The sequence below is a fragment of the Macaca nemestrina genome, chromosome 19 (genome assembly GCF_043159975.1).
Source record: "Macaca nemestrina isolate mMacNem1 chromosome 19, mMacNem.hap1, whole genome shotgun sequence".
NCBI lineage: Eukaryota > Metazoa > Chordata > Mammalia > Primates > Cercopithecidae > Macaca > Macaca nemestrina.
In genome coordinates this window covers 5,952,484-5,978,513 of record NC_092143.1, presented here as the reverse complement: position 1 = coordinate 5,978,513, position 26,030 = coordinate 5,952,484, and the positions used below count along the sequence as shown (strand labels likewise).

General features: G+C 34.1%; 2 protein-coding genes across 4 annotated transcripts in view; one reads left to right on the top strand and one right to left on the bottom strand.

Moving 5' to 3' along the window:
* The window catches only part of C19H18orf63 (chromosome 19 C18orf63 homolog), a 66,682-nt gene extending 52,331 nt beyond the window's left edge, over positions 1 to 14,351 (top strand). Inside the window, exons 12-15 of the mRNA XM_071085178.1 lie at positions 506 to 689; positions 10,641 to 11,615; positions 11,807 to 11,896; positions 13,852 to 14,351. Of these exons, the coding sequence (XP_070941279.1) occupies positions 506 to 689; positions 10,641 to 11,615; positions 11,807 to 11,863 (1,216 nt within the window). The 3' untranslated portion in view covers positions 11,864 to 11,896; positions 13,852 to 14,351. The remainder of the gene's footprint in view (positions 1 to 505; positions 690 to 10,640; positions 11,616 to 11,806; positions 11,897 to 13,851) is intronic.
* DIPK1C (divergent protein kinase domain 1C) overlaps positions 1 to 26,030 on the bottom strand; it is a 151,567-nt gene that overhangs the window by 33,173 nt on the left and 92,364 nt on the right. The gene's annotated exons all lie outside the window — the stretch shown is intronic.

The window sequence follows — 26,030 nt, the reverse complement described above, 5'->3', positions numbered from 1 at the left end:
TATTTTCTTTCATTAGATGCCAACATATTATTCAAAATCTTCAGAATATGTTTCATCAGAAAAAGTAACTGCTTTCTCAAAGAACTGCTTCCGCAGCTTAAATACAATCTGTATGTGTTGTTTCTCTGTCCTGAATTTTTTACTGTTTTTGGAGGTGCAACCTGTTCATTGTTTATTATAATACTTATTTTGTAATTCGTAAGGCTTATAGTATCTTTCTTATACATTGTTTTTGGAGTATCGTAGTTGCCCTTCCATTTAGAAAGCCATGTAGTAAGGTACTATGAATTGTCTCAATTTGGAGTGTTAGAATGTAAGGAATGAAGATCCCTGTGAGAAAACACGCTTTCAGCTGTGGATGGTATCAGATAAGCAGTATATGAAAGAGTTAGGATATATTTATGTGTGCCTTTGTAACATTGCTACTTTAATACTTTTTAAAATCCCATATAAATTGCCACCTCTTATGTAATAAAATTAGACATTGTTCTTTAACATTGTTCAGATATCCTCTCAGTTGCATCAGAAGTCAGCCCATACAGTTCTTTCCAAGGGTAGATTCAGAAGTTGTGTTGAAAAGTTTTCTTTCAGATTTAAAATCTAAACTGCCTCATATATGTGGATTTCCCATAAAGATAACAAGTAAACCGTGCTACCACACACAAGAACTAACTAACCCTAACATACAGGTAAGAGATCTCTTGTCCTATCTAGTTCTCCAAGACATTCTATCCATCTATTTTACTTGAATCTCTTGCCTTCTGGGTGGAATACCCAACCCAATGTGCAGCAATAATTCTTTTCTCTCAGTTCAATGTTTCCCTAAAACTGTTTGTTATTACTGCTACTATACTTAGTCATTTGTTATTATTATTATATTTAACATGGTACTATAGTAGTGATTGTTTACTGAAATGTTTCACCCACATCAAGGATATAAATAAGTTGGGTTATTGGAGATTGAAGAGACAGAGTTTTATGAAGAGTATTTATTTGGAGATACTGTGCTGTCAGTACAAGTTCAGTTAAATGGAAGGTAAGATGTCTGCCCCTCACCAAGTCAAGTAAGTTGGAGCTTCTATGGAACCACTTAGAGATTAAAGTATGATCCCTGCTGTATAAGGAAGCAGAGGGCTAGTGTCTGTCTTCTGTCTGATTTCATTAAGAAATTAATATAATTAGCTATCTGCTAATGGACAAATTAAAGATGAAATGGCCATATGGGGATTGGCCTACATCTCAGAGTTTGTCAGAACAAAGCGGTTGAGGACTTAACTTGAAATCAGATTCATAGTTTTTATTTTTACTGAGGCTGGAAACTATTGGGGAGTGAGGGTGTTTTCTACTGAGTTTGTCTCCTCTGCATTTTAAAATCTATTCTTATGGTGACATATGGCACACATATAGAAAAGTAATATTGTACAGCTTAATGAATATCAAATGTCCATGTAACTATCACACAGATAAAACATAGATAGAACCTTGCCAGGACTTAGGAGCCTCCTACTTATACCTTCCTAGTAGTAACTCCTTTCCTTTCCCAAAAGATGACTACTACTATGGAAATGATTCCTTATTTTATCAACTAAGTATGTGTCCTTAAACATCATATTTCATTTTGCCTGCTTTTGAACTTCATGTAAAATAAATCACAGAGTACGTATTCCTTTGTGCCTGGCTTTTTAGGCTCAGCATCATGTTTGTGACATTCATCCATGTTGCTCCACTTAGCTATAGTTGGTTTATTTTCCTTTATATGTAGCATTTGACTATGTTATTATGCTGCAGTTTATCCAGAATATTATTGATGAATATTTGAATTGTTTCTTTTTAGGGGCTACTACTAGTAATGCTATGATGAACATTCTTGTATATGTCTCGTATATGTTTCATGTACGTGAAACTTCCAGGAGTAGAATTAGTATGGGTATTTCCAACTTTGCTGGCAACACCAAACTATTTCCCTAACCAATCTGTACTCCCCTCTGCCCCAAAGCAGTATAGGAGAATTTATGTTGCTTCATATCCTTGCCCATTTTTGGTATTGTTGGTCTTTAATTTCAGCCCTTGTGATAGGTGTATTTATTATTGTGTGTTTTTAATTTGCATTTTCCTGATTATTAATGAGATTGAACATCTTTTCATATGTATTTTGGCCATTTGGATTTTTTTTTTTGGAAATGCCATTCTTTCATTTTTCTACTGTGTTATGTGTTTGTGTTTTTATTGATTTATATGTATTTTTAACATAAGTGAGATATGAGTTTTTTATCAGTTATATACAATTATCTTCTTTCATTCTATAACATGCTTTCTCTCTTAAAGTTGTCTTGGTGTCTTAATAGTATCTTTTGGCAGCAGGTCCTAATTTATAATCAGAGTGATCAGTCTTTTTCTTTATGGTTGCTACTTTTTGTATCCTGTTTAAAAAATATTTCTGTACCCCAAAGTCATGAAGGTCTTCTCCTCTAATATCATCCAATAAAAGGTTGTTTTGCATTCACATTTAGATCTGCAATGCAGTTGGAATTTATTTTTGTAATGTGATGTGATGTAGGGAGTCAGATTTCTTTAATATGGATATCCATATGTCCAAGCTAAAGATAAAAAAGACCATTCTTACCCCAGTACTTTTTTCTCAATACTTTTTCTCCCCCCGAAACTTTGCAGCACTACATTTGTCATAAATCCAGTGTCTTTGTGTGTATAGTATTGTTTCAGGCCTCTTTAATCTCTTTCTCTGGTCAGTTTGTTGATCCTAGCCCCAATACCATGCTTTTCAAATCATCTTGATTATGTAATCTTAAAATTTATATTTATTATAGTGTTTTAATCTTAAATTATATAAGATTTTTGAAATCTGATAAAGCATCTTATCTATTGAACTGTGCATTTCCATACACATTTAGTTTCAACTTGTCAACTTACACATAGACACAGACACACACGAGCACACACACACACATAGAGACATAGAGAGCATGTTGGGATTTTGATGGGAATTTCATTGAGTCTTACAATTTAAGAATGTTGTATATTTCTCCACATATTAAACATATATTATTTAATTTCTCTCAATAATAGTTTATAACTTTAGGTATAGGGCAGTCTTTTGTACTTCCTATAAATAAATTACTTCAAAATGTACTAATTACATGAATTATTTTAAAATGCATTTATTAACTTTCTAAGATATGGGAATTTTCTAGCTATCTTTTCCTTATATGTTTCTGGCTTAAATACATTATGACCTGTCAGTCAGTTGCTGAGAAGTGTGTTCTAATCTCCCAACATCATGTGGATTTATCTACTTTTCCTACTTTCATATTTTGCTTTATGTATTCTGAGACCACAATATTAGATACATGTAAATTTATAATTGAGAGTTGTTTATCTTCCTGGTCAGAGGCCAACTCCTCCTACTGTTAGAGAAAAATGGTACAAAAACCTGACAACCTAGACACAAAGGCCTGCAGACAAGGTCATCTCCTCAGAAGGGAGAGTGAGTGGACAAATGCCCATTGACATCTTTAAAATAGTATTAAAGTTTTGTTCAGACATAACATCTTTTAAAGTCGCTGGCCAGGTCTGAACCTAAAGAATCTGGAAGAAGATATGTTGTTATATCACACATATTTTTTGAATATATTTCTGGAATACTTAAGATTTCCAGCCCATGTTTGTTTTAGAAATAGTTAATCAGAACAATGTGCTTGTTAAAATTTGCTTCATGAATGTAAAATAACACTTAATTGGAAATTATGGTTTTATATTGTTCTTTACAATAAGAATTTATCCTACTCAATTCTACTGAGTGCCTTCTGCATGCCAGCTGCTTTTGTGTGTATTATTTCATTTAATAATAAAAAATTGATCTTTGGATAAAGGATTTACTCAATTTTGCAGAAGAGGAGACAGAACATCCCAATAATTTCACCAAAATTATTTAACCAAAGCCACACAGTTAAATGCATTGCAGAATTAGAATTGAAATCCAAGATTCTTAGTCCTATAATTGGAAAAAGTTTATATTTGTAGCTAAGAGCTCAAGCTCTAGAAACAGGCTGCCTGAATTTGAACCTCTTACTAATTGTATAATTTGGGCCAAGTTATTTGATCTCCATGTGCCCCATTTTATTTATTTATTTATTTATTTATTTATTTATTTATTTATTTATTTGAGACGGAGTCTCGCTCTGTCGCCCAGGCTGGAGTGCAGTGGCGCAATCTCGGCTCACTGCAAGCTCCGCCTCCCGGGTTCACACCATTCTCCTGCCTCAGCCTCCCGAGTAGCTGGGACTACAGGCGCCCGCCCCTGCGCCCGGCTAATTTTTTCTATTTTTAGTAGAGACGGGGTTTCACCATGGTCTCGATCTCCTGACCTTGTGATCCGCCCACCTCGGCCTCCCAAAGTGCTGGGATTACAGGCGTGAGCCACCACGCCCGACCTTTGTGCCCCATTTTAAAATGCTCCATGGGTAAAATGAGGCAGAGGCTAGCAGTGGTAATGATAAAACTTGTCACAGATTGGGTTCTCTAGGAGCTGATTCTGAGGTGGCCTAGTGCACATGATGTTTGCTAGGGACTGCCCTTGGAAACAATACCTGTGGAAGGCAGGGAGGAAGCAAGATTGGAGAAAGGGAGAAGTCAAAAACAAAGCAGACACCAGATGGCCCTGGCCACCCTTCTGAGGAGCTCTGAGACTAAAATGGCCCATCAGAGTTGTTCTGCACTGGTCCAAATAGCCAGGCCTTTATAACCCCTTCTGCATCTGTCATTGGATTTGGGCCACCCTGAGACAGGCATATCCTTGGGCATTGGCCCTCTGTAACCAAAGCAATCCCTAAAGGGGTTTCTGCTGACAGCACTCCACCAGAGGCAGTAAGTCCTTCCTTTGAAGAGGGTCATGTCTTTTGCAGTACTTACTTCATAGGGGTTTTTAGGACTACATGAGATAACACATAGAAAAGTTTCTTGGTGAGCTCTCAGTAAGTTATTATTGCTAGACCACATACATGTTAACTCTTAAGATTCATGTAGTGGAAAAAGCATAAATTTTAAAAATGGAAAACAAATTGATCAGACTACTTGATAAAACTCAGTCAGCTTAAAAAAATTAGGAATGCTTAGTCAAACTTGTTTTTTTTTTTTAACATACAGAAAATGTCAAAGATACATGAAGGAAATTAGTATAATCACCTCTCATGTGCTTCTCATCTAGTTTCCCCTTGACATATTTTTGGGTAGGGAGTAAACTGGGGGATTTTAGAACCAATCCCAGATATAGTGTTTTACCTGTAAAGACTATGGTGTACATTCTATCTCATTTCAAAATATTTTTATATAACCCCTATGTTATTATTACACCTAACAGAATTAACAGTAGTTTCTTAATATCTGTTAAGTACTAGTTCACACTGCAGTTCCCCACTTATCTCACACAGATTTATTTTTAGGAGTTTTGTTTAAATCAGAATCCAAAAAATGTTCCACATAATTTTATGTATGTCTCTTAAATCTCTTTATTCTATAACATCTCAAACTCTCTCCCCTTTTATTTAGGCCAGTTATTTGTGGGAAAACTAGATTATTTTCCCTAGAGAATGTCCCATATTCTGAATTTGACTGCTTTCTTGTTGTGTCATGTCACTTAAAGAAAATATTCTTCAAAAACCCATATGTCCTATAAACCTGTGGTTATATCTAAGCTTGACTGAATTCTGCTTCAACTTGAAGCAAGAAATACACTGAGGTGATGCAATGCACGGAACCAAATTTTGAGCGATAAAACTTTTGATTAGTCATCTTCGTCATTTCTCAAGTTTCATTTAATTATTACTTTAATATTAAGCTTCCGTGAGATATTCATTCATATGTAAGTTCAAGCTTTTAGCCTTCTTCTATAATGTTATGTTAATGTATAAAGTTACATAAGTTATATATAAATTCTAGAAATTAAAATTCAACCAGGTTGCATTTGCCAATGACACTTGGCAGAATAATGATAATGATATAATAAAGCATATGTTTTTTTTGTTGGCTTATGACTTCACAAAGCTGTAGTTTGTTGACTATTAAGTATATTTAAGTTCTGTGAATTATTTATGATCTCATCTGCTGTTTACATAGGCTCTTTTGTAGTCTTTTTATAAATTTTGGATATAAATCTAGAGGTTTCCCCCTTTGAGCTATTTACTTTATCTTAAAAATTGAAAGAATGAGTAAATAATATATTGACAGGCTAGGCTAGGGAGCAAAAGAAACTTCTAGAAGTTATGTTCACCATATGTATATTTCCAAAAGACAGCTGAAGAAGAAACAGTGTGTGAATATAAACATATTTCATACGCCACACACATATTCTAGTACAGTTTTCTGTCCAAAAACAAGTAACTTATATGAATCTGCCTATGAGTTTTCTTTTATCTCAAGTAGTAGATATATTGTTTAAACATTACTACAGTTTATAGAACCCAAGGGTCCAAACAGTGCGTGTTCTTTGCTTTTCTATATTCATTTTTAACTTAATTCTTTAACCCTTTTTTCATCAAATGGAAAAAAATTCAATCTGGACACTTCAAGGTGACTCAGTCCCTTATGACAAAACATCTCTTTAAGGTAGAAATGTTCTTCAATCCAATTTAAGAACCCTTCTTCTCACAATAGCATCTGTGCGGGGAGACCTTGCATAGGACAAGGGCAGTGGTATGTGGTGAAGTACATTGGTATGTTTGCTTAGTATGCTCTATAGCGGGGGTCCCCAACCCCCAGGCCATGGACCTACCAGTCCATGGCTTGTTAGGAACCAGGCCACACAGCAGGAGGTGAGTGGCAGGAGAACGAGCGAGCATTACCACCTGAGCTCTGCCTCCTGTCAGCGGCATTAGATTCTTATAGGAGCACGAACCCTATTGTGAACTGCGTATGCGAGAGATCTAGGTTGCATGCTCCTTATGAGATTTGAATGCCTGATGATCTGAGATGGAACAGTTTCATTTCAAATCCATCCCCCCTGCCACCCTGGTCCGTGGAAAAATTGTCTTCCACAAAACCAGTCCCTGATGCCAAAAAGTCAAGTTGAGGACTACTACTCTATAGCAAGAGAATGGTACCCTACATTCTCCTCCCCTACACTTAAGCTGCTAACTCTGCAACTGAAAATCAAAGGCATTCATAATTAAGCATTTCTGCAAAAACAGCAGAAGTGTGGCTTGACCTTACTTCTACTTCCAAATATTTTATGAGTGCATCTGATTGGCTGTTTCTAAATCACATCCAAACCCTAGCTGCAAAAGATGAAATGTAAATTTTAGATTTCCAGGCTTTAGTCTATGTAGGAGCACTAGGAGGAGGGTGGAATGGAGGTTGAATACCAGCCCGTCCTATCCATGGCAGTCACAGCAGAGAGATTGGCTGTGGGGAGTGTGGGGGTAGGAGGCCTTCACACCTTCACTTCTTGACCTGGGTTGATTTGATGGTGGTGGTCTCTTATATGGTATCTCGACAGAGATAGTATATGAGGTTTTATCAGTTACTTTTTAGCTTTACCCTAGCTCCCTTGTACAGGGAGTCTTCAGAAAAACATCTGCCTCCTCTCTCTACTCTCTCCAGAAGTATATACCCAATCCTGTTGTGGGTTGAATTGTGTACCCCCAGATACATACATGGAAATCCTAACCCCCAGCTCCTTAGGATGTGACCTTATTTGATATAGGGTCACTGCAGATATAGTTAGTTAAAATGAGGTTATACTATAGTAGGGTGGGCCCCTAATCCAATATGACTAGTGTTCTTATGAAAAGGGGCAATTTGGATACAGACACACATAGAGGAAGAACACTGTGTGAATGTGAAGATGGGCATCTACAAGCCGAGAAAACAGGCCCAGAACAGATCCTTTCCTCCTGGCCCTCTGAAGGAACCAGCCCTGCCAACACCTTGGTTTCAGACTTCAAGGCTCTAAAACTGAGATAATGTTTCTGTTGTGTAGACCATCCAGTGTGTAGCACTTTGTGCCACATTGCCCTAGCATACTAATACAAACCCCTTCTTGATGCATGCTTTTTCACTCAGCTGAGCAATGTCAAGGGGCAGTAAGCCAGTAATTCTTCCTTGGTTAACTTCTGTATTTCGTCATTCAGGGTCATGAAACTTTGCTGGGTTTTCTTTGTATCCTTTGAAAATAATGGGCAAATTAAGAAGGATGTGCTATGGTCTGAATGTATTTCTCCAAAATTTAAATGTTGAAACCCTAACTCCCAAGGTGATGATATTAGGAGGTAGGATCTTTGGGAGGTAATTAGGTCATGGGGGTAGAACTGTGCTAAACAGGATTAGGGCTCTTATTTAAAAGGCCCAAGAGGGATCTGCCTTGATCTTGGACGTCCTAGCCTCCAAAACTGTTGTTTATAAACTACCTGCTCTGTTATAGCAGCCAAAACAAACTAAGACAGGATGTCTTCTTGCCCTGGTGGTATGGGTAAGCCTCCAACTGAAGTAATCTCCAGCAATGAATCCCAGTCACCTATTTTCAGCATCACCCCCAAATCTCACTCAACATTTTCTTGGAGACTTTCCATTTTTCCCAAGAATAGTCAACATGGAAGGAGGAGTATTGTTCTCTGTAATGACTTTCTATTATGTCAAGTTAAGTATTATGGAACTAAGTTTCCTGGAATTTCCTTCTCCACATCATTTTGGTCATGGAACAATACTCCTGTCATTGAGGTATGGGTCTTGTTCTCTTGAGTCTGGATGTCCCTATGACAGAGTGATGCAACATACTCTGAGGTTAGGTCTTTAGGAGAGAAACAGCTTCCACCTGGTCTTTCTGGGGACTTCTGTTCTTGGAGTCCAATCTGTGAGAGATCCCCAGCACAGGAAGAGACTGCCTGTCAGCATTCCAGTCAATAGCCAGCATCACCTAACACATGTGAAAGAGGAAGTGATCTCCAGCGGCAGAGTATCTAACCACACAGCATGAGAGATGCCAAACTAAGCCAAGCCAACCCCCAGAATAGTGAGAGATGATAACATAATTATTATTGGTTATAAGCAACTACATTTTGGTGTGATTTGTTTATGCCTAATAGATAATTGGATTAGTCTCTTACTAATCACAGTCTCTTACTTGTGATTTCCAACTCTGATTTCCAAAATCTTTCCTATTCTCTTCTCAACCTCATTCAACAGTGGAGCCTCCAGTAGTGGAGAGAAAAACCAGTCATTCAAGTTTGCATATTATTCCTAGCAGTTTTAAAATGTTTATTTCAAGCTGTGAACCTGTGTTTTGATGGGGAAAGTAAGAAAATAACTTGGTGTTCAGTGTTTCAGATTATTGCCACGTATCAGTCTTTTACAGACAACAGGACTCAATAGACATGTACTTTAAAAGAATACTTTCCACCAACAGATGAGTGGATAAAATATGCTATATATGTACAGGGGAATAGTCAGTCATTAAAAGGAATAAGTTCTGACTCATGTTGCAATATAGGTGAACCTTGAAAACATTATGTGAAATAAGCCAGACACAAAAAGACAAATATTTTATGATTCCACTTACACGTGGTACCTAGAATGGGCAAATTCATAGAAGAGAAAGTAAAATAGAGGTTACCAGGGGCTAGAAGGAAGAGGAAACAGGAAATTACTATTTACAGAGTACAAAGTTTCTGTTTGGAATGAAAAAAAATTTTTGGAAATAGTGTTGATGGTTATATAACACAGTACAGTGGTAAATGTACTTAAAGCCACTGAATTGTTCACTTAAAAATGGTTAAAATGGTAAATTTTATATTATTTATGTGTATGTGTGTGTGTATCCACAGTTCATCTTTAAAAGACTGTAAACACTTTAATCATTTTCATGCATCTGACAAATTTCTTTGACAAATACTTGCTGAATTGCTACCAGGTACCAGGCACTGTGGTAGGCAGTGAAAAAACAAACATGATTAAGACACAGATGGCATCTTCCCTGTAGTCAAAATCCCACTTATTCCTAAAGGCCTAGTGTAGGTGCAGCCACCTCTTTATTAATTTCTTTCAACAAGGATTTTTAGTAACTGTGAAGGATTTAAGAGTAAATAAGTCCTGGTTCTTACCCTCCAAGAATCTAGTACCTACTTAGGAAGATGGAACATGTGCACTGAAAGATAAGATAGCTTACCTTGTACTATTTTTTTTGTGTGTGACAAATAATATTTAATTTATAGCAGATGCTTGGAGAGTTGACAGAAAAACAGTCACTCTATGGTAGATTGATGGGTGGGAGAAGGTGGGACTTTGAGTATCTAAAGGAGGCCATACCTTGTTCAGTGAGCAAGACAGCAGCATGAGCATGTTTGGAGGACAATGAGTAGCTGTGCGAATGGTTTTTATAGTAGATTTATATGAAATGTGGTATATACCTTTATCTTAAGATGGTATCTTGGATAGTATCTAAAGGAGGATACAAACCTTAAGAAATGTACACATTTCCACCAGAAGGCTTATTTTTATTTTGTTTTTTCTTTACCTGTTCTGTAAATCATAGTGTTGCTTTATATTCTTAATTGGATGGTATTTTATATTTTATTTCTTTTTCATTAAGGACATTATTAACATTTTTAATTTTTTTTAAATCTCTATCCTTTCAGGAACACAAAGTCAAGCCACCCAATTTGACCACTAAAAAAATGTTCAGGGCATCTCTGACTCAAGCCACTTCCATAAAACCTGCCTGTGCTCGAAGTCTTCTACCATGTTCAGTAGCAGTGGACCACAAGGTGGAGCTTTCAGTCAGCCAGCCAACAGCAGGCATTTTCTCAGCTCAGAGTAGAAAGAAATCCCTGTCTATCAGGGCTCCACAAGTACGTTCGGAAGTATTAATGCCCAACAGAGGAAATGCTCAAGTTCAACACACAAATCTTAGCTCCCAAAGCAACATCACCCCTAAGTTTGTACCAGTTTTCAAAAATACCTTAGTACTTGGCAGCCCGAAAAGAAAACAGCATGTTGTGACACAATCTAAATTGTTTTCACTCAAAACTAGTATGATCCAGCATGACAAACTGAATTTAGGTCCAGCTATAAAAAACAGATATAATAGTAACATTCAGATGCAGGCTGCTAACAATTTAAATCAGGAGAATTCCAGACCTCTGCAAGAAAAAAATACAGAGTCTTCTGAAAATATGACAAAATTTCCCTCTTCTAATGGAAAATCGACTGTGAGTTTAAACAAAAATAAGCAACTATCTAACAGTGCAGTATTGCTGAGGTCAAATAACAATTTAGGGGTAGTAAAAAGTGCTGTTGACGTCCAAATGAAAGGAAAAGAAAATTTAACAGGCAAATGTATAACACAAATTTTAGGGAAAAGCCATGGGTCACTAAAACTGAAAAGACAGCCACACATTTTTGAATCAGATGGAGAAACAGAAGATCCCCGACTGCTACAGCAGCAATCAGAAAATCAAGCTAAAGAAGTTGGTACAAGTGACCACAGGTTGATAGTAAGCAAAATAGCCCACAAGTCTAAAAGAAAATTATGTCCAGAGTCTTCCAAAACTTCAAAGAAGCATCATTCCAATACTGCGCACTATGGCCAATCCAGTTCTTCTAGGAAGCAGGTAAAATAATAATAATAACCTGGCACTACTTGTCATATGCTAGACCTTTAAAATCCCTAAATAAGTATTTAAATGATTTCCCCGAGATCATTTAGAACCATACTAATTAATAAACAGAATATCTACCTTAGAGCAACTGTAAGTATATGCAGTTAATTTGTAACAAAATGTGATTCTTCAATCTAATACAGATACTTGATTCAGATAAATCAAAACCTAAGAAATCTCTCATCATTCCTAATGCTTAGAACATGGACCTGAAAGAAGGAAATGTCTACCAGGTAACTGAGGTGATAGCTTTTGATTTGCTTTTACATTATCTTAATTGGGATTGCCAAGTTTAGGGGTCCCCAACCTCTTGGTAAAAAGCAGCTACTTTTAAATTAATTCTTTGAAATCCTAAAATCAGCAAAGAAATAGGACATGGTGGGAACAGTACACTCTTTGGATAAGGGCCGTGCACAGCAGCTGTTTTGTAATGACTCCAAAGAGGGATGAGTGCAAATGGTCCTCTGTGGGCTCCCCCCAACTCTGTTCTGAGGATCCTTGCAGACTAGGAAGAGCTCGCACAGCAGCAGCAGATTATCTAAAAACAGAAGATTTGAACAGCTACTACAATATCTACTTTTTGGGATACCTACCCCAGATAATAAACCTTAAATGATATTTCAAAGGTTAATCATTTAGTTAAAATTTACTCGAAAAGTGCTACAGTGCTGGCTATGTTTAAACGTGATATTCAGTTGATAATGCTGAGTTCATGGCACTGAATTTACAACATGATACATCTGGAAATTACGTTTTATTTTGTTCTGCCATCTGTTCTATTCTAAGAACACACATATTACTAAAATACCCACAAGTTATTTTTTACATAGAACTATTGGAATACTTTCAGTTCAGATTCTTTAAGAACCAACTAGAAAACATTATCTTTTCCAACTGCTATTTCTTCCTATAACTAACAGAATTTTCATCCTGATTTTAATTAACCAAAAGGTATTTAAGTCTATTCCTATATATGCTATGTGTTGTATTTTATGTACTTTTTGACATCTTAACATTTTAATGTACTCAGTAGGTGATTGAGGGAAAAATGCATGTGCCTTTAAGATGTTACTTGCATTTTTAGAAATAAATGAAATCTCTTCCAGGTTTCATATTGTTTTAGAAATATAGCACTTTTCCACTTTCAACTACTAAAGTCCTGATACAATTTTTAAAATTAAAAAGTCATCCAGGAGTGGGGGCTTACGCCTGTAATTCCAACACTTTGGGAGGCTGAGGCAGGTGGATTGCTTGAGCTCGGGAGTTCCAGCCCAGCCTGGGCAACAAGGGTGAGACCCCGTCTCCACAAAAAAAAATGAAAAACTAGGGCTGGGCACGGATGGTGGCTCACACCTGTAATTCCAGCATTTGGGAGGCCAAGGCAGGTGGATCACCTGAGATCAGGAGTTCGATACTGGGCAACATGGCAAAGCCCCTTCTCTACTGAAAAAAAAAAAAATTAGCCAGACGTGGTGGTAGGTGCCTGTAATCCCAGCTACTTGGGAGGCTAAGGCAGAAGAATCACTCGAACCCGGGAAGCAGGGGTTGCAGTGAGCCAAGATCATGCCATTGCTCTCCAGCCTGGGTGACAGAGTGAGACTCTGTCCCCTGCCAAAAATATTAGCTGGGCGTCGTTGTGCATGCCTGTAGTCCCAGCTACTCCGGGGGCTGAGGTGGGAGGATTGCTTGAGCCTGGGAGGTGGAGGTTGTGGCGAACTGTGTTTGCCACCGCACTCCAGCCTGAATGACAAAGTGAGCCTGTCTCAAAGTCAATAAATAGTAAATTTTAAAAATCATTTCATCAGGTAGAAAGAACATAATGAGAATTTTAAAAATATTTTATTTGTATAAATTTGTGGGGTACAAGTGCAACTTTGCTACATGGATGTATTGTAGTGGTAAAGTGAGGGCTTTTAGTGTATTCATCATTGGAATAATGTACATTGTACCCAATTAAGTAATTTCTTATTCACCCACCTCCCACCCCCTAATCTTCTGAGTCTCCATTGTCTATCATTCTGCACTCTGTGTCCATGTGTATATATTATTTAGCCCCCAATTAAAGGAATCATTATAGAAAATAATTTCCCCTAAATATAAAATTAATACATACTCCTGTGAAAAGCTTGAGTAGTACAGAGCAGTTTCAAGAAAAAAGTAAAAAACCATCTGCAATTTCTCTTTGCAGAGATGACCATTCTGAATATAGAATGAACACTCCTCCGGATGTCTCTCACACTCCTGTGGCCATGAAATCAGCTCTACACACTGCTGTGGAACCTCCTTTTTCACTCGACAGTTTCTTTTGAATGTTTGCATAGCATTTTGTTGTATGTGGGTTTCTGTATTTAACTAGTCCCCTATTGACAGATGCTTCAGTTCTTCCCAACTTTTTACTGTTACAACGTCATGTAAATAGTCTCCTACAGATCTTTGCAAAATATCCAATGATCTTATACAGTAGTTGTGATGGTTGAAAATATCTTTATTTTGCCCTTACTATTTTATTATTGAAATTTGAATTTATCATTTTTGCTATTGAAATTTTCAAACCACATAAAGCACAGATAAGAGTATGAAGAACCTCTAAGTACCTATCGCCCAGATGTATCAGTTATTAATATTTTGTCACTGTTTCATCTGTTCCTCACAGACATGCTTTTTTTTGCTATAATCTTTTAAAGCAAATTCAAGACATCATATAATTTTACCCATAAACACTAAAGTGTATATATTTCTAATATAAGATACAGTATACTTTTTAAGAAAAAAAGAATGTGCATATATATTACATTTTGGGGGTCTCTACTATATCTCTGCAGGCTCACTAAATTTCACTTTTGCTTTTATATGCAAACTAACAGGAAGCCCTGAATAAATGTAAAATCTATTTCTCAACAAAACTGGAGCCTTTATTGGGGTGGAGATTTCTGTGTTCATCAATACTCTTTAGCATCTTCTGTGTTCCAGGCAGTGGGGAAAACACTGTGTCCACTGCAGAAATGGATGAGACAGCCATGGCCTGAGCCCCTGAGGGCTGGTGGTCTAGTCTCAAGCACATTCATTCTGCATTCCCGGCACAGACTTAGGGATATATATGTATTGAAGCACATGTCTAGAATGACCTTCTGGTCCATATTACAAATAAATTATCTAACATTTGAAAAAAAGAGAAACAGAAGTGGAGCTTCTCAGACAATGAATATTATTCTGGCTTTCAAACATTTTATATGTTTGATGTACAAAATATTATTTAATTGTTATAATATATTCAAAAGAAACTAAAATCTTCATTGGCTATTCCACTGAAACAATAATTATATAAAAATAGCCAGTAGAGATCCAAGTATAAGTTGAACTCTGATTTTGTAAATGTGATTTATTGTCTCCGCCACCTCACTAAACCATTGCAATTAAAAGCAAAAGTAAACACAAACTCTCCTTCAAACATTAAATGTAACTTCTGCTCCTGAAATTGTGTTAATTTGCTATATACCTTTACTGTAAGCATTTCTGTTTTCCAGAATTATCTCTCTTTCCCAATGATGTTACCATTTTCATAAGGATAAGCATTTTGTCTGAAGCCCATTTTGAGTGTGCTTTTCTCATTCCAAAGTTTGTATTATAGATATCTAGTAGACTCTTATAAAGAGTGGTATGTCATTTTGTTTGTGAGGCTGTGGTGAAAATAACGTTAGTAAGTATGCATATTTGATGAGCACAGTCATCCACAGCATATAATCATTCCTAAAACCAGCCTTCCCCACTGTTCCACAGATTCCCAGGCCACCTTCCTGTTACTGCCCAGTCACTATGCCTCAGGTAGTGGAGACTTACTTTATTATTACACTGAGCAAAATAATGAAAACCATACATCCACTACTGAAGTGGTATTAACATCTTCCAGTTCTTTATATAAATAATCTTGATAGCCCCTCCTATACTCCATTCGTGTCTAAAATTTAGAATATATAGTATAGTACTTGAGTTAGATCAGTGTTAACCTACATGGCAAAACCTGCCATGTTAATATTAGTGTATTTTTTTGTATAAAGTAGGTTTTATCTTTATCTTAAAATATTTATCCTAATGAAAGTTATAAAAATATATGCATATATGTATATATGTAAGATTTAATATAAATAGGTATATAGATAGCTGATTTCATATTTCATGTTCCAAAAAGAGGTTCTAGATCAAATTTCTGTGTTCAGCATCACCAGAGAAATCAATAAGATTTTAGTTTATTTTAAACATTGCAAGTTTTGAAAGCCAAGATAATTCCAAATCTAATTAGGGGAAGCTACATTTTACTTCTTTGTGTAAGTTATTGGTGATTTATATGCAATATGGACCACCCTCCCCCCAGAAATTATTCTTATATTCCAATTGTACATTAGTTTTAGAACCATTTTAATTTTAAAACCATAAGCAAATAATTTTATGTTTGCCTATTTCCAGGAGCTGAAGAAATCAGCGATTACTTTAAAAAATCTATGGCAATGTCAAAATTAATGCCAAGAATCATATTTCTAGGAATGCAAAAGTGCTTCTCACATACTCATATATTATGTTTTACAGTATTGGTTGCTTATTATATTTGTTTTTATTTTTATTATATATCATAATTACATATTTTTATTTACATTTGTTGCTTACTGTAGTAAAAAGGTAAAAAAAATTATGGATTTGTTAATGATCAGCTTTTATTTGACTAACCAGTTGACCAATTTTTGCTCTGTTTTCAAATTGTATATGATGGGGTATTATGCTGAAACTGCTAATATATTGAGTATTTATTGATACTTAAGAATAGTCAGTATTTATAAATATTTAAGAATGTCATGGTCTTTATGTTTTGATGTTTAAAATGTTCACATTGTTGTACACTACAGTGTCTTATCCAAAATTGAAAATAATAAAGGTATTTCTAATAGATGTAGTTTTCATGTCAGAGTGACTCTGTATAGGAATGGAAAGGCTTAGATAAATTACAAGTTTCTTTCCCTCTGTGGTTCCATTTCTTCACATGCATTTGCTGCTGGACCCATGTAAACTACCTGACGTTCTTAGCGCTTCATAGAACTTTTTTTCTCCAAAGGCCTTCATGCTTTCATTCGACAGATATTTTAGTATTTGCTATGTGCAACCATTATTGTAGATACTTAAAATATATCTGTGAACACTGAAATTACATTCTAGCAGGCAGACACAGATGATAAGCATAAGTAATTAAATTATATAATGCATTAGAAAATGGCAAGTACAGTGGAAAAATAAAACAGAGCAAGGTAAGAGAAATAGTAAGGGTAGGCCTCCTTGAGCAGAGACTTGAAGGAGGAGAGCAGGTTGGCCACATGGAGTCGTCCTCTGAAGGACGTGCTTCCCAGGCATAAGGAACGACCTGTGTGCTTGCAGAATGTTTCAGGGGGAGCCCAGGCTAGAGTAAAAGGAGCAGAGAGGAGGATTCGCATTACTCTGACTGAAATGGGATTGAGGCCAAAGAAGTAAAGTGGTCTGACTTAGGTTTCAACAGGACCCTTCTGGCTACTGTGTTATGAATAGACTTGGGGTGGCGGGGGTGTGAGAAGAAACAGGCACACCAGTTAGGAATCCAAGAAGTGGCTGGGCGTGTTGGGTCATGCCTGTAATCCCAGCACTTTGGGTGGCCGAGGCGGGCGGATCCCAAGGTCAGGAGATTGAGACCATCCTGGGCAACATGATGAAACCCTGTCTCTACTAAAAATATAAAAATTACCGGGGTGTGGTGGCACATGCCTGTAATCCCAGCTACTCAAGAGGCTGGGGCAGGAGAATCGCTTGAACCCGGGAACTGGAGGTTGCAGTGAACCAAGATCACCACTGCACTCCAGCCTGGTGACAGAGCGAGACTCCATCTCAAAAAAAAAAAAAAAAAAAAAAAAAAAATCCAAGAAACAGATGGCAATGATGGCTTGCACTACTGTAGTAGCAGCAGACGGTATGAGAAGTGGGGATTCTGAAGGGTAGAGCCCACTGCCTTGGGGATTTGAGAGAAAAGTATATAAGATGGCAGCAAGATTATTGGCTCACTTGGAAGCATGGGGTTATCGTCAACCGCGATGAGAAGGAGTGGGCTTTGGAGTAAGAAGAGGACTGGGAATTGACCATGGGGTTTTACACATGGGGACCATTGTTACCCTGAGAAGCAGTTTCCATGGAGTGATGTAGAAGCCCTACTGGAGTGGATCTAAGAGAGAAGGGAGACCAGGATTGGAAATCGCAAGAACAGACAGCTCCTTAGGGAAGAGTCATCAGGGGACTCTTCTAAATCCTTATTTTCATTTTCCCCTAACTATCATTGCTTTTGATTATTTCCTTCTTTAAATGCTGTTCTCCCATGGCCGTTACGGTCTCACATCTCTGGATGCATTTTTTCAGTCTCCTTTACTGACTGGCATTAAGTACCCCAGGGACCTTGAAGGAAGAACACATTGGGTCACAGGAGAAATGGGAAGAAGGCCATTCCAAAGAGAAAGACTACAATGAGCAGAGGCATGAAGACGCATGTGTGTTTAGGGAGCAGTGGATGCTGATTCTGGTGTGTTCAGCATGAGCTTCATGTTGGGACTAGAATGACTGCAGATGAAACTAGAAGGTTGTCCCAGGCCAGGGACATTCATCCCGAGACTTTCAGAAAAGGAATCCAGAGGGCGGAGATAGAAAATCAGACCCCAGAGATAGACCCAGAAATGGCAGCTCCTGGAAAGCTGAGATCACCGTGTGCTATAGGGGTGGAGGCAGAGATGAAGCTGCATTTTCAAGCTTGAGTCACTGCAAGGAGAGTGTCGCTTCTTAAAAACAGAAAATGAAGGCGTGGTAGGAAACAATGTTAGCAGATAGATGCCTGGTTTATGTGTTACAAACTGGGTTGGTGGCATCAGCGGAAGACCCCGGTAAAGGTAACCCAACAATGAGATTGAATCTCAGGAAGGGACAGCATTTGGGGAGTCATCCATGTAGACATGGCAGCTGGAGGTGTGTGTGCAAGTGCAGGGAGAGAAGCGCTGCTGATGCTGGCAGAGCGGGGAGGGAGGAGACAGAAAGCAGAGGTTAGGTCAGGGAGGCCGGGGAGAAGGAAGCGCCAGGAGCTCACAGTGTCAAGTGCAGTGAAAAGTCCAGGCAAAGGACTTGGGAAGAGACGAGGGGACTTGGTGTCTGAGGGGGTCTGGGTGGCTGCCACAGTCCAAACTCAGTTCCTGAAGACATGAGGGGTGGCCGGGCATGGAGGAGACGAGTGTCTGAGGCCTCTACGAGAAGTGTGGCTGTGAGGCAGCACAAAGAAAGAGCAAAGGAAACTTTGTGGTGTGAAGAAATGGATAGACACTTTATTATATAATTTATAATTATATATATTTATATATTATATATATTTATTACACAATGTATAATTATATATAGTTGTATATTATATTTATTACATAATGTATAATTATATATAGTTGTATATTATATTTATTACATAATGTATAATTATATATAGTTGTATATTATATTTATTACATAATGTAAAATTATATATAGTTGTATATTATATTTATTACATAATGTATAATTATATATAGTTGTATATTATATTTATTAAAATTATATATAGTTGTATATTATATTTATTAAAATTATATATAATTGTATATTATATTTATTACATAATGTATAATTATATATAGTTGTATATTATATTTAACACATAATGTATAATTATATATAGTTGTATATTATATTTATTACATAATGTATAATTATATATAGCTGTATATTATATGTATTACATAATGTATAATTATATATAGCTGTATATTATATGTATTACATAATGTATAATTATATATAGCTGTATATTATATTTATTACATAATATACAATTATATATAGCTGTATATTGTATTTATTACATAATGTATAATTATGTATAGCTGTATATTATATTTATTAAAATTATATATAGTTGTATATTATATTTATTGCATAATGTATAATTATATATAGTTGTATATTGTATTTATTACATAATGTATAATCATATATAGTTGTATATGATATTTATTACATAATGTATAATTATATATAATTATATATAGTTGTATATTCTATTTATCACATAATGTATAATTATATATAGTTGTATATTCTATTTATCACATAATGTATAATTATATATAGCTGTATATTCTATTTATCACATAATGTAAAATTATATATAGGTGTATATTCTATTTATTACATAATGTAAAATTATATATAGTTTTATATTATATTTATTACATAATGTAAAATTATATATAGTTGTATATTATATTTATTATAATTATATATAGCTGCATATTATGTTTATCATAATTATATATAGTTGTATATTATATTTATTTTATAATGTATAATTATATATAGTTGCATATTATTTTTATTACATAATGTATAATTATATATAGTTGTATATTATATTTACTACATAATGTATAATTATATATAGTTGTATATTTTATTTATTAAAATAATATATAGTTGTATATTTATTACACAATGTATAATTATATATAGTTGTATATTATATTTATTACATATTGTATAATTATATATAGTCGTATCTTATATTTATTACAAAATGTAAAATTATATATAGTTGTATATTATATTTATTAAATTATATATAGTTGTGTATTATATTTATTGCATAATGTATGATTATATCTAGTTGTATGTTATATTTATTGCATAACGTATGATTATATCTAGTTGTATGTTATATTTATTGCATAACGTATGGTTATATCGAGTTGTGTGTTATATTTATTGCATAACGTATGGTTATATCGAGTTGTGTGTTATATTTATTGCATAACGTATGGTTATATCGAGTTGTGTGTTATATTTACTGCATAACGTATGGTTATATCGAGTTGTGTGTTATATTTACTGCATAACGTATGGTTATATCGAGTTGTGTTATATTTACTGCATAACGTATGGTTATATCGAGTTGTGTGTTATATTTACTGCATAACGTATGGTTATATCGAGTTGTGTGTTATATTTACTGCATAACGTATGGTTATATCGAGATGTGTGTTATATTTACTGCATAACGTATGGTTATATCGAGTTGTGTGTTATATTTACTGCATAACGTATGGTTATATCGAGTTGTGTGTTATATTTACTGCATAACGTATGGTTATATCGAGTTGTGTGTTATATTTACTGCATAACGTATGGTTATATCGAGTTGTGTGTTATATTTACTGCATAACGTATGGTTATATCGAGTTGTGTGTTATATTTACTGCATAACGTATGGTTATATCGAGTTGTGTGTTATATTTACTGCATAACGTATGGTTATATCGAGTTGTGTGTTATATTTACTGCATAACGTATGGTTATATCTAGTTGTGTGTTATATTTACTGCATAACGTATGATTATATCTAGTTGTGTGTTATATTTACTGCATAACGTATGATTATATCTAGTTGTGTGTTATATTTACTGCATAACGTATGATTAGATCTAGTTGTGTGTTATATTTACTGCATAACGTATGATTAGATCTAGTTGTGTGTTATATTTACTGCATAACGTATGATTAGATCTAGTTGTGTGTTATATTTACTGCATAATGTATGATTAGATCTAGCTGTATGTTATATTTACTGCATAATGTATGATTAGATCTAGCTGTATGTTATATTTACTGCATAATGTATGATTAGATCTAGCTGTATGTTATATTTACTGCAAAATGTATGATTATATCTAGCTGTATGTTATATTTACTGCATAATGTATGATTATATCTAGCTGCATGTTATATTTACTGCATAATGTATGATTATATCTAGCTGCATGTTATATTTACTGCATAATGTATGATTATATCTAGCTGCATGTTATATTTACTGCATAATGTATGATTATATCTAGCTGCATGTTATATTTATTACATAATGTATAATTATATATACTTGTATATTATATTTATTACACAATGTATAATTATATATACTTGTATATATTTATTACATAATGTATATTTATACATAGTTGTATATTATATTTATTACATAATGTATAATTATACATAGTTGTATATTATATTTATTAAAATTATATATAGTTGTATATTATATTTATTACATAATGTATAATTATATATAGTTGTATATTATATTTATTACATAATGTATAATTATATATACTTGTATATTATATTTGTTACAAAATGTATAATTATATATACTTGTATATTATATTTATTACATAATGTATAATTATATACACTTGTATATTATATTTATTACATAATGTATATTTATACATAGTTGTATATTATATTTATTACATAATGTATAATTATACATAGTTGTATATTATATTTATTAAAATTATATATAGTTGTATATTATATTTATTACATAATGTATAATTATATATACTTGTATATTATATTCATTACATAATATATAATTATATATAGTTGTATATTATATTTATTAAAATTATATATAGTTGTATATTATATTTATTACATAGTGTATAAATATATATAATTGTATATTATATTCATTACATAATGTATAATTATATATAGTTGCATATTTATTGCATAATGTATAATTATATATAGTTGCATATTATATTTATTACATAATGTATAATTATACATAGTTGTATATATTTATTACATAATGTATAATTATACATACTTGTATATATTTATTACATAATGTATAATTATATATAGTTGTATATATTTATTACATAATGTATCATTATATATAGTTGTATATATTTATTACATAATGTATCATTATATATAGTTGTATATTATATTTATTACCTAATGTATAATTATATATAGTTGTATATATTTATTACATAATGTATAATTATATATAGTTGTATATTATATTTATTACATAATGTATAATTATATATAGTTGCATATTATATTTATTATAATTATATATAGTTGTATATTATATTTATTACATAATGTATAATTATATATAGTTGTATATATTTATTACATAATGTATAATTATATATAGTTGTGTATTATATTTATTACATAATGTATAATTATATATAGTTGTATATTTATTACACAATGGATAATTATATATAGTTGTACATTACATGTATTACATAATGTATAATTATATATAGTTGTACATTATATTTATTAAAATTATATATAGTTGCATGTTATATTTATTACCTAATATATCATGATATATAGTTGCATATTATATTTATTACCTAATGTATCATGATATATAGTTGTATGTTATATTTATTACCTAATGTATCATGATATATAGTTGCATGTTATATTTATTACCTAATGTATCATGATATATAGTTGCATGTTATATTTATTACCCAGTGTATCATGATATATAGTTACATGTTATATTTATTACCTAATTTATCATGATATACAGTTGCATATTATATTTATTACCTAATTTATCATTATATATATTTATATATTATATTTATTACCTAATTTATCATTATATATATTTATATATTATATTTATTACCTAATTTATCATTATATATATTTACATATTATATATATTTATTACATAATTTATAATTATAATTTGTATAATTTAGCCAGGAAATTCAAAAATACCTAGTGAGAATATAAAAATAGGTAGGATTTTTCCATTTTAACCTTTTCCCCTCTGATTTTTTAAATCTGGAGAATCTGCTACCACTTAATATTAACAGAAGAAAACTCATAAATGGTCATCTTAGTTTATTGAAGAGTAATATGACTGAATTTTTAAATATTACATGTATTTTTACTCCTGTGTTCTGCAGTAAAAATTTTCCTAATTTCCATAAAAAATAAAATGCATTCATGTTTTATTGTATTCCACAAAGATCATCCTATATACTAATATATATTCATTGTACTATGAAATCCCTGTATTTAAAAATATTCAAGAAATGTTTTGCTATTTGCATTCAAAGATTATATATTATACACTTTGATACTATGAAATTATATAGAGTATACACACAATATTTTAAATTTTGTTCCACTAGCTTCTTTCCAAAGCATCGAAAGGAATTATTTCTCCTTGACAGCCTGTATTCCTGTATAAGAAGTACAAATCTGCAATTGTCCTCAAGGAGAAAATTGGCAAAACATTATTGTTGTATGGTTTATTCTATATCTACTTCACCACTAAAATAATTTTGAAATAAAATCTTCACATCTGTGAAGAACATGAGTTAAGCTGCCTTAAAATAAAGTCCTGGGTCAGTGCTTAGAGGGAACATACATCAGTATAATCATTTAGCTAAAATGAATAACATAATGGAATTTTATAAACAAACTGTTTAAACCATTACGAAGTCTTATTATTTTATTCTGCTAACTCACAGAACAATAAAGTTTTTATTTCTGAGAATAAAAATTTTATATAAATTTTCAAATTCATTTCTAGTTCTGCTGTTTACCAATATTGCCATACTGAAACAAAGCAGCATATTAAGCAATATATAAATATATTAAGCAAAGAGAGCCTCACTACCTTCTTTTCCTCTTTAGTTCTAAAGTCTTGTTTTGATCTGAATCAGAATTTGAAAACTAATCGCTTTCTGCTGGGGCCAATGGCAGCCTGGGTTATTCAAATTTGCTTCTCATGGACAACAGCTCATTATGCTGGATTAATTTTTTAAAGTTTATAGAAACATCAAAGAACCAAAATAATATAAGGAATTACCTGTCTAAAACCAGAAAGGTAAGCAGAAGCCAAAGTGAACTTTGCTCCGAAAAGATTTGATAACCCAGATTTGAAGGTAAGCTGCAGTTTCGACAACGCAGAGGAAGGAGGGCAACAGAAACAAAGAAGTCCAGGTCCCACCAAAGCTGGGAGTCTCCCCAGAGCTGCCCACCAATCCCAGCCGCACACACATTTTGCTGGGTCCCTGCAGGGATACACCCTCGGAGTAAACCTACATGAGTTACCAGCTCCACTCCCTCCACCCACAGGGCACCGTGGGGGTCTATTGCCTTGGTACTGAATAAAGTAGGGGAAAAGCATCCCTGAAAAAACCCCCTCACCATCCCTGGTGGATTTCAGCCTATATTCATATCACCAACGTGATCCAGGAAACCTCAAACCAAGAATTTAGTTTAAAATAACATGAGAAATCTCAAAAACGTTAGGGAGAAAAATGAAACTTTACTGAGTGGCATTAAAGGAAATCAAAGTAAATGGAGAACTCTGGTACGTTCATAGATTGGTCTTGGAGATGTGGATGTAACTCATTCCAGAGATGAGAGTGAGCAAGGAGATCTTTATGAGCAAACAGGTGGCACTTTTTCCTGCTGAACCTAAACCGTCAGCTGCTGTCTTGGCAGTGTGAGACTGGGATCCACACAAAAACGATGGTAACTGGTCCCAGTGATGTCTGAGTGCCAGTGAAACAGTGCTTGAAGCCAGCTCTGCAGTCTTGGGGACAAAAAATTTCCCTTTGCTTTTGAGCTGGTTTATGTTGGGTATTATTGACTCTTGTGACTCAAGGAGTCATCACCAGTGCACACCCTAATTATAAAGAGTTTATACAGAAAAATGTGAAGAAGGAAATTAAAAATCACCCCAAACCCACTGCCCCAACATAGTCATTGTCAACACATTGGCATTCTTCCCTCTAGATTTTCATGTGTATGTGTAGAAACCTATTATTTATTCTTACAAAATTCCTGGCATACTGCCTGTTTTGTACCCTGATTTGTTTCAGTTAACATTGTTTAACATTGTTTTATATAACCCTCATTTGTTGAATAGGCTTCAAAAATTATTTTAAGAAATGTATAAATTTTCATTATGTGAATATGCCAAAACATAATAATTGTTTTATTATTATCCTACTTTTTTTTTTTTTTTTTTGTAGAGACAGAGTCTCACTCTGTCGCCCAGGCTGGAGTGCAGTGGCATGATCTTGGCTCACTGCAACCTCTACCTCACAAGTTCAAGCAATTCTCCTCCCACAGCCTCCCGAGTAGCCGGGACTGCAGGCGCACACCACCATGCCTGGCTAATTTCTTTGTATTTTAATAGAGACGGTGTTTCACTATGTTGCCCAGGCTGGTCTCAAACTCCTGAGCTCAGGCAGTCCGCCCACGTTGGCCTCCCGAAGTGCTGGGATTACAGACATGACATCCTACTCTCTTTTTTTTTTTTTGGTTTTTCCCAAGTTTATTAATTGAAGGTATCACTTTTCAGAGAGTGCTAGATTTATATAGTTTCTGATCCAAACCTCTTGCCCTATTAGTGCCCAGGCTTTGTCTCTTGTCCCTTTT